At 42.0% G+C, this 19100-nt stretch overlaps 1 protein-coding gene across 10 annotated transcripts in view; it reads right to left on the bottom strand.

Moving 5' to 3' along the window:
* Positions 1–19100, bottom strand: part of STYK1 (serine/threonine/tyrosine kinase 1) — a 43352-nt gene continuing 24252 nt past the window's right edge. For all 10 annotated transcript variants that reach the window (XM_084766591.1, XM_084766594.1, XM_084766592.1 and 7 more), the window contains 9 exons: positions 16183–16339; positions 15683–15817; positions 13150–13416; positions 12084–12265; positions 9022–9105; positions 6772–6986; positions 3548–3588; positions 2872–2968; positions 1–1943 (listed from right to left, as the gene is read on the bottom strand). In XM_084766591.1, the coding sequence (XP_084622717.1) occupies positions 1739–1943; positions 2872–2968; positions 3548–3588; positions 6772–6986; positions 9022–9105; positions 12084–12265; positions 13150–13416; positions 15683–15817; positions 16183–16246 (1290 nt within the window). In that variant the 5' untranslated portion in view covers positions 16247–16339 and the 3' untranslated portion in view covers positions 1–1738. The remainder of the gene's footprint in view (positions 1944–2871; positions 2969–3547; positions 3589–6771; positions 6987–9021; positions 9106–12083; positions 12266–13149; positions 13417–15682; positions 15818–16182; positions 16340–19100) is intronic.

Genomic DNA, 19100 nt, shown 5'->3' with positions numbered 1-19100 from the left:
AAAGTAAGAAATTAGCATTTATTGAGAGCATATTATATGCAACATATTATACAAATACATAGTCTCATTAACCCTCACACCAACACTGTGAGGTAGATACTCTTCTCATTTTGCATATAAAGAGCCTATTTTTGAACAATGTAAAATTTTAAATTTTCCTATAAAAAAATTCCATTTTCTCTTATCCTCCCTAGTGTAGAGATTTTGGCAGCTATACACCATTAAAGTCTACTTCTAGTCAATAAATACTAATTTAGTGAGCTGTTTCACAGTGTTTCAATGGATGGTTGAAAATTAGAAGCTGCCACCCATTGCCATCAGATACCTTCTTCTCTGCATCTCTTAATGATCGCCTGGGTTACCAAGTCTTCTTGGTTTCCATGTTTCCTGTTTCTTACACACACTTCATCACTGGTGATAACTTTGGCTCTTTAGGCTTATTCTCCTTAGTATTACAGCAACTAGCAAGCAAATGTAATGACCAATGTTCTTAATCATGAAATGACTCCTCCTGCTTCTAATTAAACTTAGTATCAAACAGGGTCCACCCGTCTCAGGGTGCAATCAAAGGAGATTCTTCTATCTAAACTCAAGGAAAAATTCAGTATTATTTCTTATAGTTAGTTCTCCAGCTTTTCATGAAGGAACTAGGACTGAAAAAGTTTTATGTACCGTCAACATACAAGAGACAAGACCTCTCCTTGAAGGAGGTCTCGATCAACCTTACACTGTTCAGCAAAGAGAACCTTGGCTATACGTTCTCATCAAGTCCTATGTTTGGGTTTCTATTCATTCATTCCATTCTGATTTATTTGTACTGCATAATAGTTTAGATTTAAGAAAAAGGTTTTGTAGTAAACCAGCCTGGGATGGGTGGGACCAGCCCACTTGCCCTGTCCCCCAAATAATCATGGCAGAGTTTCAAAACCTCCTTTGGGCTATTCAGGATCTCTGGCAGTGTAGGAAATCTCTTTAAGAAAATGTTTTAACATATAGTGGGGGAGGAGGTTGCCCTGGGTCATAGACCTAGGGGAGGGGAATAGGGTGAAAGCGGGAGGGAGGGAGGGAGGAATGGGAGGTACAAGTGATGGGATAACAATTAAGTTGTAATCTGAATAAATTAATAAAATAAAATAAAAATCAAAAGAAAGAAAAAGAAAATGGTTTAAACAGTTTGAAATATGCTGTCTTCATTTCTGTAACAGTTTATATCTGGTTGTCCTTCTTATAAAGCAAAGTGAGAACTTTCCTTACTGTGTTTGATAAAGGTCCAGATTCAATTGCCAAGAATGTGTTGTCCAAAATGCTGGTTTCGTTTACAAAGATGGACCTCCACCCTTTACTTGGTTTTAAGTATGTATGGAATGTTATTATAGGACATAGCAATAGTGGTGGTAGGGAGACAAAATTATACATGTGAGATGAACTCAGTATTTGAATACAAAATAATAATAACATTAAATTAAAAACCTCCTTCAGAATGACATTGTTCACCACTTATACCCAGGCCCTTAGGAATGAAAAGCAAACTGAGACTGGTGGTGATTCTTAGCTCCAGAGTTCATGGTGTGGAGAGGTAGAGCCTTATCCAGCAGCATTTCATATTTCTAGTAAAATATATAGGGGAAGATGTGGGAACCATGTCCCTTTTCTCCATGTGTGGCCCATAGAATGTGCCTTCCCTCTGTTCTTGAAGGACCTCATTCCAAGCAGATATAGTCCCTTGTCTGGGGCATATTCAAAGGACACTATAGGTGTAGGAAAGGCTCTCTGCAGTGATGCCAGCCACGTCTGCATACAGTTCAGGCACCACTAACTCTGGCACTTGCAACACAGCCTTGTCATTTGCAGATCTAGAGGCAGCTTCTAGGCGCAAGCGCAACTCTCCAAGTGAGGGCCGGCTGTCCTCATTCCAGCGCCAACAGCACTTCATGATATTGTACCTGAGGTGGAGACAACAGACAAATGTGAAAGGCACACAGCTCCCCTTCAACAACAAAATAAAAGCCTTCAGTTCGTTGATCTTTCTGCCCTGGCTCCCACGGTAATTACAGAGACTGGTACTCTGCCATTCTCTTTATATCAAATCTCTCAACATCCTATCAGTGTGATTTCTTTTTATAATATAACGCTGGAGATCTTTTCAGAATACAATTTGACGAAGAGCTCTGCCTTTTTCACCATACAATACAATCGACTAACAAAGCTAGGAGTCCGTTGTCTGTTCCCTTCTATGGCATGAGGGGCAGAGCTTTTAATCATCTCATGTTTGAATTATCTTTTCATCAGAGTGTTAGGTTCTTCAGGGTCAGGCACTTTGTCCAAAGGCTTCTTCTGGAAGCAAAAATTAGGTTCCTAATAGAGTCTTCAGTGGTGGGCTCAGGATTGTATGTGCAGATGTGTATGTGTATGTATATATGATAAGTATACATACGTGACACATTTATGGCTTGAGCCTGAACTGTCCCCCACAGGCCATGCCTTAAGTGCTGATCCCCAGCTTGTTGCTTTGGAAAGTTACAGCCATCTTAACTCCAGCTTTTGTTCACTGCTTCCAGGCATGTGAACAATCTATCTATCTATGTGTTCCTGCAAGTCACGGACTGGTCACCTCTGCTCTGACTTCCCCACCATAATGGAACTGTGAAACAAAGTCAACCTTTCCTCCCTGAAGCAGCTTCTGTTGACTATTTGGTCACAACAGTTTGAAAAGTGACTGTGACAGAGTTGTTGAGCAGCAGTGGTTTTTGTGCTTCTTTTATGGCTGGGCATCAGCACGTAAGGACAAGGCACATTGAAAAGGGTGTGGTTAATAGGGAGCAAACTATGATTTGGAAATACAGAAGCTCCAGCCTTTAAGAAGCCTCTTACATGGCATGTGTGCAGCTGCTGGGTCTCTTCATGATTTTCCTTCTCTGGAGATACTGTAGGACGCTGCTGGGGGGTACTTCAGGGTACGGCGGTGCCCCTGTCAACATGGAAAACATGGGAGCAGTAAGACACCTTCCAAATGTGAAGTGAAAGTAACACCAATCTCCATTGGCCTGAGACAACAGCCTCTAAAACATGGCCATGGGGACATACGGTGTACAGTTATTCCTGTTGATTGTATAAGGATGCAATAAATTGCAGAAAGGGGGTTTTGGAGAAGAAAGGTAATGTTGGGAGATCTGAGTTTTAAGGAAAGTAGTAAAATGGGGCAAACCAGGAAATCGAACGGATTAATAAACTTGGAAGAAAATATTTTTATGTTTATAATGGGGTTGCTATGGGAACTGTCCCTCTGGGTTTGAAAACATCCCATAGAGTTGGTATGGTTTGAGGACAAAAGTGGGGGGGGGGGAGAGCTATAGAACATAAAAGGAGATCTTGCGGGGGAGAGAAAAGAAAAGGGATCCTCATTTTAGTAGACTTTAGAGAAATGAGGCTCAGTATCCACGTCAGCCCAGTGCATTCTTCCATCCTGTCCTGAAAACCCTTTCTCAGGCCTACAACATCCCCCTTCTACATAAGCAAGCTCGCATGTTCGCCAGGATGTCGTTCTTACCTAGAGTCACCATCTCATAAAGCAGGATCCCAAAGGACCAACTGTAAAAGAAACAAAGCCGTCCACTTAATTTCTACCTTTTTCTTTACTAAAGAGAGCTAACTTTAACATCAGAAAGGATATGAAGGACTCAGAGCTGAATTATTTAACAGAGCTATTAGAGGATGTTCCTGGCCATGTTCTTCAGATTCGAGTCCCTTTAAGGGTTGTGTCTATGTCCCTTCTTCTTAATACATATTTTCTATTGTTAGTACCATACGTGTGAGTGTGAAATCAAAAGTCCACTCACTAAAACAGAATGCCCTTCTTTGCTTTCTCCTCTTTTCCTTCTCTCTGTGCCCAAACTCTAGCTTTCACTCAGTACAAGGAGAGATTCTTCACTTAGCCACACTTTTCTTAGTAGATCTATATATTCAAACATAGGCAAAGTATTAATGAAGTAAACTTTATACACTTGAACAGGATGTTGGCTAATCAATATGACGTGAGAGGTGCATACTTCACTATTAATACTATCATTCAGTAAGTGACATTTTGTAAGTAAAATTGCCCACAGTCTGTTGAAAAGTAGGTACCAGTGACACATCAGTGGGAAGCATTCTAACTGATTCATCATACTGATGTTTAAATTCCCGCTGCCTCCTGTGATAAGGACACCAAATAGAGTATTCTGTGTTGAATTTGTGTGCTTCTTCAAACAGCTGGAGTATATGATTTCCAGGGATCAATTTCAATTCTGATTATAACAATTGTGTATGTAATTCTAGTTATGTTGTGTAATCATTTAAATGCTATAGATGACCGGGCATGGTGACGCATGCCTGTAATCCTAGCACTTGGGAGGCAGAAGCAGGTGGATTGCTGTGAGTTAAAGCCCAGCCTGGTCTACAAAGCGAGTCCAGGACAGCCAGCCAAGGCTACACCGAGAAACCCTGTCTCAAGATTTAAAAATAAAATAAATGCTATAGATGCCATAAAAATGTTTGCATAAAATATATTTTTAAAATGAATGTTTTAAAACTAGTCTATAAGAGTATATTGCTAAGAAGAAAACGTGCTAGAGTGATACTACATACTTATAATGCTAACACTTGAGAAACGGATGAAGGGGGTCACCATTTAAGGGCAATCTGGCCACACATGGAGACTCTGTCTTTTTTTTTTTTTAGCTGAATGTGGCAGAGTATGATTTTAATTGCAGCACATGGGATGCAGAAACAAGCAGATTTTTGTGAGCTCAAAGTCAGCCGTTTTTACATAGCAAGTTCCAGGATAGCAAGAGCTATGTAAAAAGACCCTGTCTCAACTCCTCCCCCCCCCAAATAAGTAAAAACTTAGGCAAATAAAGTGTTATAAAATTATATAGATGAGTCAACTTCAAAAGGGGGGGAGGACCAGACAGTGGTGGTAGACACCTTTAATCCTAGCACTCAGGAGGCAGCAGCAGACAGAAGGATCTCTGTGAGTTCAAGGCCAGCCTGGTCTACAGAGACAGTTTAGGACAGCCAAGGCTACACAAAGAAACCCTGTCTCAAAAAACAAAAACAAACCAAAAATGAAGGAAACAATAAAATCTCATACTTTGCATAAATATTCTCAGGTCTCTTACTATACTAAGAACCATCTCAAAATGTCATGCAGTCATTAGTCATCAGTAGAACTGCTATTCAAACAAAAAATACAGTTTATATCTGGGTATCTGGGCATAGTGGCATATATGTATAGCCACTGCATTTGGGATGTGAAGGCAGAAATATCATGGCTTATGTACTGTAGTTACATACTTAAGACCCATCACAAACTGTAGATTTTCCTCCTTCAAAAGTCTGATAAATAAACATTCATGCAAAAGTTTTTACTTCAAGTGATTTGGGAGTGAAGAGATAGCTTTAAATGTTTGTTTTCTCAAATGAGGGGATGAGATGAGACCCAGTCCCAAGCCTTTCTGGCTCTTTCTGAACTCTTGTTAGCTGGTTCAACTCAGCTGTTCTGGCCCAAACTCCTCTCCAAGCTTACTGACTCAAACTGGCTTCTCTTGGCTTCTTCCTGAATTACTCTGCCTGGCCTCAAACTAATTCTGGCAATATTCTTAATATTCTGGCTCCTTCTCACTCTCTGGATTATTCTGTCTTCAGCTGTTTCTAGATTGTTCTCTCTGCAGCTTGTCTCTGTAAAACTGTCCTAGCAAAAACAAACAAATAAACAAACAAAAACAAAAACCCTCTCTCTCTTTATGTTGTTCTTAAGTAGCCTCTCTTTCCTGTTTATTCTCCTTAGAGTTAGGCACATCCTATTTCTGGTTCATTCTGTCTAATCTTCCTCTGATTCATTACTTTGCCCCTCAATTAGCTGTCACTATCAAACCTGGCTGCTTCCTTCTTAACCTTACCATCATTGTTTGGGATTAAACTGTGTATCCTATGATCATGTCTATATCCCAGCTAGATCATAATATATTGCAGACCGTGTCTGCATTCACGTTGATCACATAGACTTAGAAGGTCTTTGGATATGATCCCTTGCCAGAGAAGCTATGATGCTGAATTAAAATTTCTCTAGAGATAGCACAGTGGTTAAGAGCACTTACTGCTCCTAAACAGGACCTGGGTTCAGTTGCTAGCACATAAATGTTGGCTCATAGCTTTTTATAACACCGGTTATGGGGATCTGACACATTTTTCTGGCTACCAAGAGATCTTGTACACATAAACTCATGCAGGCATATGCACATAAATGAGTGAATATTTTTAAAAAGAAGTGACTTGAAACAGTATGAATATTTTGTTTCAAGGTTTTCATTTTTTGGCTCTTTAGTGGACCCATGCCCTAAAGATTAAAACAAGCCTACTCAGGTAAGTCCTCCAATACTGATTTGAATAATATTTTCACCTTTTTTTCTAGTGAAAGCTGTAAATCTAAGGTATAAGAAAAAAGTATTGACCAGGCATGGTGCCACATGCCTGTATTCCCAGTACTTGGGGAGGCAGAGGCAGACAAATCTCAGTCTGGTCTACAAAGCAAGTCTAGAACAGCCAAGTTACATAGGGAAACCCTTTCTTGAAAGAAAAAAAAAGACAGAGCAGATGACAAACATTTTTGCTTGCGAGTATGTCTGACTTTAAGTAGAGATCTCATTTGCAGACATAATTGGCTGCAAGCTCAGTAGTATTCAGGGGGAAACTCCAGGCCCAAAAAGAAGAAATGAAAGAGCAGGAAGAACATACATATCTCCTCTGATGCTTGCAGGTCTCAGGAGAAGCCGTTCTGGAGCAAGCCACTTGAGAGGGATGGTGCTGGAGCGAGCAGAGGAGATGGCCCCATGAGCATGGACTTCATAAGCCAGGCCCAGTCGGCAGAGTTTGACAGTCAGGTCACTTTGGATCAAGATGTTCCTGGCGGCCACATCCCCATGAAACAGATGCTTATCCTGCAGGAATTCCTATCAGCAGATGAGCAAAAGTAATTAGCCTTCTGAAGGTCAAAGTTCACAGATAAGACAGTCCTAGGTGGCCTCCAGAAGACAAGGGTCTTCTCCGCTCTAAGCGCTCTCATTACTTCCAAATGAGGGTAAGGGACTGGGCTATGGCCTTGTGTTTAGGATAGCCGCACTCAGTGAATAATCCAAATGGCACTCACACAGGATTTCCACTCTGGTGCTTAGGGTGGATCCTGGGCTTCCTGCATGCTGGGTGAGCTCTCCGCTCTGTGCCACACACCCAGCCCTAGCACTAGACTCTGAAAGCATAATCACATGCTTTGTGTCAGCCCTAGCCTCTCTTGATTGTACTTTCCCCTCAGATGGTACTCAGGTAGATTCTGGAACACAGAGCAGGGCAGCAGTAAAGCTGAATGCCTTGTCATAAATTTATACAAAGGCTCACATCATCTCATTCTGTCCTTATGACTAGATGAGGTTAAGCAAGTATCTTTAAGGGGAATCCAAAGGAACACAGAAGGGCTCGCACTCATCGGGTGATTGTGATCAGCACAGGTCTCTTAACTCAGGAAGTGGTACAGACCCTTCCGATTGACTAATCATCCTTAAGCTGGGCTCCAGATCAAAGTTCTCTGATAAGTTCTAAAAATAAACTTTAAGACTTTTAGCCCAGATTTACTGAGCCATCATCTAGGGAGGGAGAGGGTGTGACTTGTATTATACAGGATCAAAGGATTCTGGCGTGGTTAGAAGAACAGGTGAAAGTCAAGGTGGCTGTTGGCGTGTGCTGGGTCACTCCCCCTGACATGAAGTCACTCAAGCTGTGTGGAAAACGGGGAACCTGTGCAGAGATCTGGGGCTCCAATGACCAAACACAGGTAAAGGAGGAAGTTTAGAGGGTTAAAGCGATAGTTCCCAGTCACTGAGAAAGAAGCAGACTATGACTAGAAGTGTCTGCCTCTTGGAAAATGTTCAAACAGAAATTAAATATGATGAGCAGAATAAAGGAATAAATAAGGAAATTACAATAAAGTGAGAAGAATTTAAGAATGTACTAAATTTAAGGTCATTAAAGGTGGAAAAAAAACCCATGGCCTTGCATCATGACAGGGGACACAGTGCCTGATGGGTGCAGCAGCTTGTTCAGTATACTCCTGTAGTGTAGGACACCTCTGCACTTATGATTCCTCGGGCAAGTTAGGCTGAAGCCCCACAGATCAGCAACACTGTTACCACACCATCCAAGAAGCACAGGTAACTGCTGTGTGTGATGCATTCTCTCCCCATCCCATGGGAGCTTCAACCAGAACTACTCCTCTTTTCGCCCACCACTTCCCTTTGACTCTGTTTTTCCTAATTCCATTTAGATACCTGATAGGCCAAGCATGCGGCTCTTGCCTAGAAAGAGGCCATGAGTTCAATCCCCAGTACTACCACCACACACACAAAAAGAATCCCTTTAGACCCTCATACAGTTCACATATTGTGGTAACAAAATACAGTTATATATATAATATAATAACATATATATTATATCACATATATATTATATCACATACATATTATATCACATATGTATTATGTCATATCTATCGTCAAAGAAAGTCTCCCACTAAATACAATGTAAGCTAGTTAGTCTCGTTTTCCAGGTGTGCAGTACTTCATCCCTCACCTATTTACTTCCTCTCTACATATCTCCTCCATCTTGTTTCCCTTGTTCCCTCTCTTACATCTACACAGGTTCAAACACTAAACTGGCTTTTGAAATGTAAGCTAAGTAAACTTTCATAATCCTTCTAGTTCGTTGTATCAATCCTCCATTAGCTGCCTTCTGCCTGGAATGCCTGATATTCCACTGTATTACCTAAATCTCATGAATAAGGGACTGAAAAACTACCAGTGAATAGTCTTCTCCTAATTTTATATAACTGTATTTAAAATATATTCCTCATTTTGAATTGCCAATGTGGAAAATGCAGCATAAATACTAGGCTGATAAGAAAATCCCACCCTCAGTTTCCATTTATGCTGGTCTTACCAGGGCCAAAAGCACCTGCTTTGCAATGTGATATATTTGTTTTTCTGTGAGATCATAGAGCAGGCCTTCCATGGTCATCACATCCTAAGGAGGAAAGAAAAACATGTAAAACTCTTAAATATATTTCCTTTCTAAAGTTGTAGTAGAGGAACTCTGAAATACTGATACTAAAGCTGAGAACAACATAAAAATACAGGGGTTCAATAAGATGGGGAGTGGAGAGGTGGCTCAGAGGGGGAAGGTGCTTGTCCCCAAACCTGAGGATCTGACTTTCATTCCAGGATCCACAGGGTGGAGGCACAGAATTGACCCCCAACAAGTTGTCCGCTGGCTTCCATGTGTCTCTCTCCTTCCCCACTCCTTCCCCCTTCTCTTACACACACACACACACACACACACACACACACACACACAGAGAGAGAGAGAGAGAGAGAGAGAGAGAGAGAGAGAGAGAAATGTTTCTCTTATGTGTGTGAATGTTAGCCTGCATGTATGTATGTATAGCTAATGCATTTCTTGGAGGCCAGAAAATGGCATCTGATCCCCTGGAACTGGAGTTAAAAATCATATGAGCCTCCATGAAGGTATTGGGAACTGAGCCCTGGTCCTCCGCAAGAGCAGGAGGTACTTGCAGTTACGGAGCCACCTTTTACACCCTGAGATAGATAGATATATATGAGAGACAAACATTAGATATGTTCAGATATGTAGCGGAATGACATCCACTGAACTATAGAAATGCTACAGAAAGCTGTTGACAGCAGGCAATAAAAACAAGCAGGATGCCGCTCTCCACTGATAATGCACACTGGGGCTGTGTGTGCAGTTATGCACATGATTAATACAGCCATACAGAAGACCTACATGTGCCAATTTCCCTGTTAAAAACTTGGCATTCAAAAGTGAAAAAATATATATATAAATTTTTAAAAAGAAAAAGCTCAAATAACAAACCAAAAAAAGAAAAGAAATTCACTATATGCAATTTCTTATCTGTGCGGATAGCTACTGCTTTCGAGACTTAACGGAATGCCAGATGTGTGAACTAAAGTCAAGAACCCACAAATAAATAAATGGTAAGTGCCATAAAGGAAATGTACAGAAGCTATGAGACCATGTGACGGTAGGTGGGAGAAGAGAGCCACCTCACAGGTAGAGAATGATAGGAAGATGAAGCATATGTGGACATAAGCTGCATCAAGTTTCATCTAGTAAAAAAAAAAAAAAAAGCAGGTGCAAATGAGCTGAAATAGAGAAGACTGCGGCTCTGGAGAGCAGAAAGTTGCTAGTTGGTGAGAGCACAGAACAAGTGGCAGATGAGTAATCTCTCGAAAGGCTTGAAATGAAATGATCTCTTATTCACATCACAGGGTAAAAGGCTTCAGTAATAGGTAGCTTTCCACATACTTCCTGCTGCGAGAGGATCAGCCTATCTGAGAGTTTGGGTAATCTTGAGCTGGCGGCTCACAACCATGTGAGAACCCAGGGACACTAGTTTCTTCAGCTCTTCAAGGAGGACCATTTAGAGAACTAAGGATATATATATATTTAATTTTAATAGCTTGTTACTTTTGTAATTATAATATAGTTACATCATTTGCTCATCCCCTTACCTCCTTATAAACCTTTCCATTTTTACCTCCCCCCTTGCTCTCTTCAAGTTCATTACCATCATTCTTTAATTATTGTTATATGTATACATTTTTATGTTTACATACATATATATTCATAAATATATGAATACAACCTGCTCAGTACATTTTCAGGACTGACCATTTGGTAATGGATAACCAATTGATAAGTTCTTCCTTTATTACATTTTTTAAAAAGAAAGTCCATTAGAATCTAGAAACTTCTGAGCATGTTGGTGGTGGTGGTGGTGGTTTTTCAAGACAGGGTTTCTCTGTGTAGCCTTGGCTGTCCTGGATTCACTTTGTAGACCAGGCTGGCCTGGAACTCACAGCGACCCACCTGCCTCTGCCTCCCGAGTGCTGGGATTAAAGGCATGTGCCACCACACCTGGTATCTGAGCATTTTTTAAAAAAGATTTTGACATACAAACTCCTACAGCTGACTTTTTCTCCTGTCAGCTGTGGCATACTAGGATGCTCTTACAGAATGCAAAATGCTCTTAGCAGTACCAACAGAATAATCATTATTACTGAGAGTAGTGTAATGTTATGTCTTTATCATTTTAACAGCTACCAGTTTTATTGCTTAGTAAGAAGCAATTGCTGTTTGTTTTACATACATAATGTCTCCAACAGCTCATGATAATTTATTTATAAAACTCAGGATAGAATGACCCTTCCAAGCCAGACATGATGGCACATGCTTTTAGTCCCAGCATTTGAGAGGCAGAGATCTGTGAGTTCGGTGCCAGTCTGGTCTACATAGCAAGTTCCAGAATAACCAAGGCTACATAGAGAAACTGTGTCTCAAATAATAGCAAAAAGAAAACAAAAAAAAACTTGTCATCAAAGTCAAAGTTAGGTGGTAGAGGCAAGAACCAGTCTTTAAACATACACTGCCCAACAAGACAGTGACCCAGCTACATTTACCTATTTCAACTCACAGTGTGTAAAATTGCACAAAATGTTCATTTTCTGTTTCTCCTGCCACATGTCAGGTGCTTAATAGTCACATGTGACTTGGGGCTAATTGTGCACAGAACAGATATGGAATGCTAATATTTTTAGTCTGGGTCTCACAGAGCTGAGGCTGGCCTCATAATAGATATATAATTGAGAATGACCTTTAAATCAGGATCTTTCCCAGTGCTGGAATTATAGGTATATGGCACCAGCTTTATCCTGTGCTGGTGATCAAACCCGGGGCTTCAAGCTAGACAAGCATTCTACCAACTCAGCCACACCAACATCCCCCCCGACCCCAAGCAATGTAATCATTGTTCCGCACTTAACATTGTCATAGCATCATCCGAAAGTGGTGTTGGTTTCACCTTTATATTGTCTGCATATTTTGTCACTTGTGATGTTAATCGGCTTGTGAAGAGCTAATCATAAGCTTTCCTGTACTAATGCAACTTCCTTACTGCTCACCCTGCGACAGGTCCAAAGAAAGCTGAGCAGGTCCCCTGGCACCACATCCTCCAGCACCATGTAGAGCGGAAGCCTTTCTGTGCAACAGCCTTCCATCTGTACCAAGTTCTTGTGTTTCCCCAGGTATTGATAGAATTGGATTCGCCCTATGAACTCCTGGACCTCCTGGAGTCCAGCTGGTTCTATGAAAAACAGAATAGAGTCAATGAACAGTTAAGTGCAGCTGATAAGTAGAAGGCAAGGAGCAAAAGACATGTGCAGATGGTGACACTCAAGGCCCCTTATGGAAAAGGTACCAACACTGGAAGAAGTACAGTCAGAAAGGAGGCAGAGGGGAGCCATCTAGAAGAGAATGATGCTCAGGCACTGATCCTTAAACAGAAATAACTGAGTCAGGGTTCTTACAACTGGACAGGTTTTCACCTTCCTGAATGGACAGTGTTCTGTTCATAATACAACATCACTGTCTGGGCATTTTGATGGACATTTTTGCTTATGCTTAGCTCTTCCTTGTTTTATATTCTATGTATCCAGTTCTAGATGTGTATATACTGAGAGAGAGAAAGGGGGAAGAGGGAAAGAGACACGATATCAAGAAAGTGTCTAAGGTCCAGAGAGATGGCTCAGATGGTGAAAACGGGTGTCCAGTGACATGCAAGCCTGATGACTTTTCACTCACATTAGAAGGAGAGAACCAACACCTGAAAGATAACCTCTGACCTCATATTTGTGTAGCATGCACACACATACACATAGACACTAATAATTAATTGATTAAAAGAGAAAAGGTATCCAACAGTAAAGAATAATGAAGAAAGTATCTCATAATTCTAGGCCAAGTAGCATCTGCTATGGAAATATCTAGTTTATAGGCCTCAGTGGGTAAGGGGGAGCTAGAGATCTAAAGACACAGGAAGAAGAACTCTGCATCAAACATCCCTGATACACAATTATTAGCACATGTGCGAATACATATCTTAATGTTCGCAGTTCCGGTTAATATTCACAGGTACCAGCTCACAACAGAGAAGTGAAAAGGGGAGAGAAGTCGATCTTCTTACTTTACCTTCTAAAGCCTTGAGGACGACACTTTTTGGCTTAGAGTGGTCCCCCATGGTCATCCTGGTACGATAGAGGGTCCCACACCTGCCATTGTGGATCTGCTCCAGAATGTCCAAGAGTTGTTCCCTGGGCACCTGCAGCTTAGCCAGGGAAGGGGTGACTGCTTGTAGAAAGCTCTCCACTGAGGTCTCCTTAAGTGGCACCAGCACTTTTGCTCCTTGCCTTGTTGCCTCCTGGCTTGGGCCCCTAGATGCAGGTACAGAGGCAGTGCCTAGGACAAAGAGATAATGTTCACCAGCTGTCCCCTGCCCTGGGACACCAAAAGAGCAGACTGAACAAATTGGCCAGAAAGATTTCTCTGACGAATACAAAAGCATCTTCCGATGCCTCTCAATGAATGAATACCAATACTGAGCCTCTACAGTGGTCATAATAATTTCATTGCTTATAGAAAAACTAAAGATGAAACCCTTGAAAGTGGTCCTCTTTCTTTCTTTCTTTCTTTCTTTCTTTCTTTCTTTCTTTCTTTCTTTCTTTCTTTCATCATACTCAGGATCACCTTTAGGGTTCCCTAGGAGCATATGACAGAGACTAGACAGTTCTGAAAAGAAATCCATACCATGAGTACCAAAATCTGGTAGTCACTGTCAGCAGAGATAGCTATTATGTTGAGGGATGGTCTAATGTATTTTGATGCTAATTACTGCTTGCTGTCTCTGTGACCCACCTTTTGATTAATAAAAAGCTATCCTACCTGGGCAGGGCAGAGGAGATAGGTGGGGCTAGGAGAGAGGCAGGGGGCGGAATCCTGGGAAGAAGAAGAAATATCACCACAAGGAGAGAGGAAGAAAGACCGAGGAGGAGAGAAAAGCCACCATGGCTTAGATGGAGGAGAAGCACGTGGCAGGTGTGGATGGAGATTAGGCCCAGATGAAGAACATTAACAGGTACTTGGGATTGTGGATGGGAGGTAGCTTGATAGAAGTTATTAGAAGCAGAGGGCATGGGATTGAGACAGGTATCAAATACCTCCCTCACTATAGGAAGTAGTTGAGAGGGTTAATGTCTGCCCTGGCCCAGGTTAACTAAGGCTATTTTAAAATATAACAAGGATCTGTGTCTTGATTGATTGCTAGCCGGGCATACTGATCACACTGATAATACTAATAATACCTATAATTTAAAAACAATAAGTGGCTAATTATTTTTTTTTAAAAAGGGTGATGTGTGGAAAGGTGGTGGGTTTTGCCCCTGGCTTTGCCCCTTGTAAACAGCACAGATACCCTACTGAGACTGATGTTGGAATAGACTGAGAAGAGCCATCCTCAGTCCAGAATTCAGGAAACAGACAGGGGTGGGGGGACTGGGGGGTAGGGGGTGGAACTCCAGCCAAGCTATTATGTTTATCGATGGGAAGAGGGAGCTGGAGGAGAGATAGGACATTGTGCCCAAGAGAGACACAGGTGAAGAGGAGAAAAGGCTACAAGTTCAGACCGCAAGGGTACAGATCAGCATGCAGGCCTAGAGACACATAGGGATCCGTCCCGTGGAATTGATACCTAGAAGGTTTATTCTTGTTTCCCTTTAACCTTTTTCCCTCCTATATAGGATAGTTGGCTTGTATAATAAAGTCTGATTGTTGCGAAACAGAGCCAACACATTAAGTCAGTCACATGACTTCCAGCCATAAGCTATAGTTTTTCTTCCTTGAGGTTGCCATCAAAAATGAAATCATTCTATATTTCCATGAATATTAGTCAAAAGGTCTTTTGAGACTATTTCATCCATAGCTACCTTTCCAACTGGCTAAAAAGTTTCCTTCTTAGATTTAAATCATTTGTTAATCAGTCAGTCTCTTCAGAACATATCACCATATACCGTGCATGGTCTGAGTTGAGGATAGACACTGTTCAGAGCTGCCTAAGATTAGTTTCCAATCCTAGAACATATAACATTAAGAATGAATGAGGCAGTGTGTTGTGGGAGAAAATAGCAAAAGGAGATACTATTTTATCTATTGGGGTCAAAAACAGCCTTTCACATGTGGTAACATTTAATAAAGGCTTGGAAGCTGTTACAGAGCAAACCATGATGACACTGTGACAGATGAAAGGAGGTATATGACGCCACCAAGAGACGGGTGCATGTAGGATGTTTAAGAAGCAGCAAGGAAGGCAGTGCAGAAGGAGCCAAGTGAGATGGGCAGCCCGATGTAGGAGACAGGCCAGAGCGGTTATGCAAGGCCACGGGAAAAAACCTTTCTTTTGTCTGGTCTGTGGAACACAACAAGCTATTGGAGGGGTTTAAACCACATGGACTGAGAGACCAATCAAGACCTTCATGAATCATTTTGGTTGCCAAGGGGGAACTAGATCACCAGAGAGTTAGGGTAAGTAATAGAGAAAACCACAGGGAGGGAAAGGTGTTAAGTAGCTTAGGATCTTACTATAGGTTGGGCCTATTGAAAACCTGGCCGGTGGTTTTCTTAAAACTGATCTTCCCTGAACGCATGCCTAGCCCTAGCATTTAAGCCTTACCTCGGGGTCCAGGGCGCTGCCTTTGGGATCTCTGTCCTCTGATAAAAAGCCACAGGATGATTGCAAGAAGGATGAGGAAGGTCCCAACCAGAAGAGCTGGAACAATGATTATTTCATACTGCTGTTCCCGGACAACTGCGTAGGCCATAAACAGGAAAAAAAAAAACAAAAACAAAAACTAAGAAGCCTGCCATAGTTGTCCCTACCCACCATGCCTCAGTACGCCTGCTTTTCCTCCATTCACTTCAACAGAAGCCCATGGAGAGCAACTTTTAACCAGAAACCAATACAGTGTTTTAGACCATCAAGGATCATTTTTTCTATCTTGATCTCTGACCCTTACCCTGTGAAAAAATAATGCTTGCTAGACCCTATTCCTTTTCACCACTACATTTATTTCTACTAGAAATGAAACCAGCCCTCCTCCTCTAGAACCATCCAGAACTCAGTCTCCATTGTTTTAGCATTAGGCCACAGGCAGTTGTGGCGTCTGCATTTACCACACAGCTTGTCACTGAGACCGCATTCCAACAGCCCCCGGCTCAGGTGACCTTTCTCTCCCATAGCCTCAGGGCCAGCCTCCTCTGCTAGGCCCACAAAGGATGCACGGAGCACAGCCACGGCGGTGTGGTGGTCCCAAGAATTGTGAATGATATTCTAGGGAAAAAAAAAGAAAAAGAACATATAGAAATTTAAACACACCATGAGTCTCTCGCTACTATGCACAGTGTCCTTTCCGAACCACCCACTTTTCTCTGCTCCTTTGTCTGGAATTTAGGCTGAAAGAATATTTATTCTCCTGCTGAGGCATTTTACCTTCTCTCTTAGACAGCTTTCCAGCCTTGATCCCTTCATTTCATTGTTACTGAAATTATTTTAAAGCACCTTAGACTTCTGGGACCACGCTGAAATAGGGACCCAAAGCATGATCCTAATCATTGGTAAAATATCTCCCCCTGCTAGAGTCCTGAAGCATGTTAAATTCCTTTCAGCTACATATCACATTCGTATGCATAATATTCCATTCTACCCTTATTCAGACAATGAATAAATATTTAGCAAATATCAAGAGAGATGATTCATGCTTTTGCTTACCTATTCTGAGACAGACACCTGCACCCTCAGAAGAAATAAGTAGGCATCATTTATCAATGAAAGCTATTTAATCCCTCAACTTTCAAAGCTTGTGTGGACCTCCTCTACACCCACCAGATGCCATAGACCATAGAAAGTGTCACTACAGAAAGAGCCACTTTTTATTTTTCTCATTCCTCTAAAATAGAAAGGAAATGCATCTGTATGTAAATGTGTTTCACACATAGGGCTGTGAAGGTGACCCATTATGTTAAAGTGCTTAACTGTGAGTGCCTGGGGACCTGAGTTTGAATCCCTGGAACTGGGTTTGTATCTGAATATTTCGGTTTGTTTCTGAAATCCCAGCACTTCTAGATAAGAGGCAGGAGAGAAAGGAGAGCCTCTAAAGCTTGCAGGCCTCCGAACGTAGTGCACACTGCAGAAAAAAATAACAAGCAGAGCCTGAAACAAAAGGCCTGACCCCAGAGGATGTCCTCCACACTAATGTGGTAGCGCGCAGGCACTCACACACAAAGAGAAAATTATAATGTAAAATGTTATAGCATAAGAATGTTCCCCACTCCAGCTACCAAGTTTCCAAATAGATTACAGTTACTAGTTTCTTGTCTGCTGTGAGAGATTCTTATTATTATTAATACAGTTTGTTCTTTGAAATTTTGATACAAAGCCAAGAGGCGTGGCACATGCCTGTAATCCCAGCACTCTGGGAGCCAGAGGCAGGCAGATCTCTGTGAGTTCGAGGCCAGCCTGGTCTACAAAATGAGTCCAGGAAAGACAAGGCTACACAGGAAAAACCTGTTTCAAAAAAAACAAAATAAATATTTTTTAAAAAGAAAACTTCATAAACATATATAACATACTCTCATTCTCTACACACACACACACACACACACACACACACACACACACACACAAACTCACCCTCTTATTTCCCTCCTGCCCCTGCCAGCTTCCTTATAAAACTCTTTCTTATTAAATTATTGGGTTTTCTGCTTGTTTGTTTTTATTTTTAGTGCCTCACCAGGTTTCACTAGGCCACCTGTGTGACCCTGAATCACCAGAGGGTGGACAACCGGATGCTTTGCCTCCCACTCTGCTAAAAATCTGTTAATTGACCATAGATCTGCAGTAAGTGCTAGGGCTCAGGGAGCCCCTTTCTCTCTCCATAGCTGACTAGTCAGAAGGGCCCAACTACATGAGCCTAGTGCTACTGCTCGCAGGCACAGCTGCTGTGACCGAGCACACTTGCCATCCAGCCTCCTTCAGCAACTCCTGATAACCCACACATCTTTTAAGTGACACCTCCACACCTGCTTATTTCTGAACAGAAACCATAGTTCTCACCCGTCCACATGTCTAGCAACTTACCCCAGGCCCTTGCTCAGAGATGTGGAGGCTCTGAACCCAAACACAGTGATTTTCCTAAAATGTCCTTTGTCCACTCTAAGGGTCCCAGGGTTACACACGGAGTTTTAGTATTGATGCTAATGATCAAAGCCCTGCTTATTGAAGCACAGACTCTGCTCAGAAAATCTTCAGCAAAGATTATCTCCCAGCTCCAGCCTGACACATTTTCACTTTTCCCTGTTCCATGAGCAGATATTGTGGATGCCAATTAAACAACTCAGAGTGGAGACACAGGTGGGGCCAGCTAATCACCAGTGGGCAGATGGTGAGAAACTGCACAAAAGAGAGAGAAATTGGCCGGGCAATCCTAGCACTCAGGAGGCAGATTTCGGGAGGATCTCTGTGAGTTTGAGGCCATCTTGTTCTACATAGAGAGTTATAGGACAGTTAGGACTACATAAAGAGACTCTGTGTCAAAAAAGCAGAGAAGCACAGTGGGGGGATGTTTTTGTTGGTGAGTTTGTATACAGCAAGCCATCGATGAAGGCAGCAAACAATTAGACAGCAAAGAGAAAAGCTGTTCAAAAAGCTCTCACCCTTCTGAGACCACAGGGCAGGAAAGGTCCTGGTGACATTAGGAGAAACAGCACCCACCAGGTAGACCAATGAAGAAGGCCTTTAAACTAACCCTGGGCTCAGCTGGGTGCTTGGAGCCGGTTTGAAACCGTCTCAAGGCCTGGGCTTTCTTGTTTTCATTTTCTCTTGCTTCCTTTCGGGCCCTTATCAGATGTAAGTAATTATTTTTGTTCAGGGAGCAGCCAGTTGAACGAGTTTGGCTCTCTAGTGAGTAGGTGCTAGGAACACAATCTCTCTACGCAGTACAAGTGGAAAAATAAAGTCAGTCAGCAGCCAGCTCAGACTGTGAGCTCTGCCCAGAAACCAAACTACACACCCACTAGCACATACTGAAGGAAGG

This window comes from Acomys minous (assembly GCF_964271855.1).
Source record: "Acomys minous genome assembly, chromosome: 17".
Classification (NCBI taxonomy): domain Eukaryota; kingdom Metazoa; phylum Chordata; class Mammalia; order Rodentia; family Muridae; genus Acomys; species Acomys minous.
This window is presented reverse-complemented; position numbering and strand designations above follow the sequence as displayed.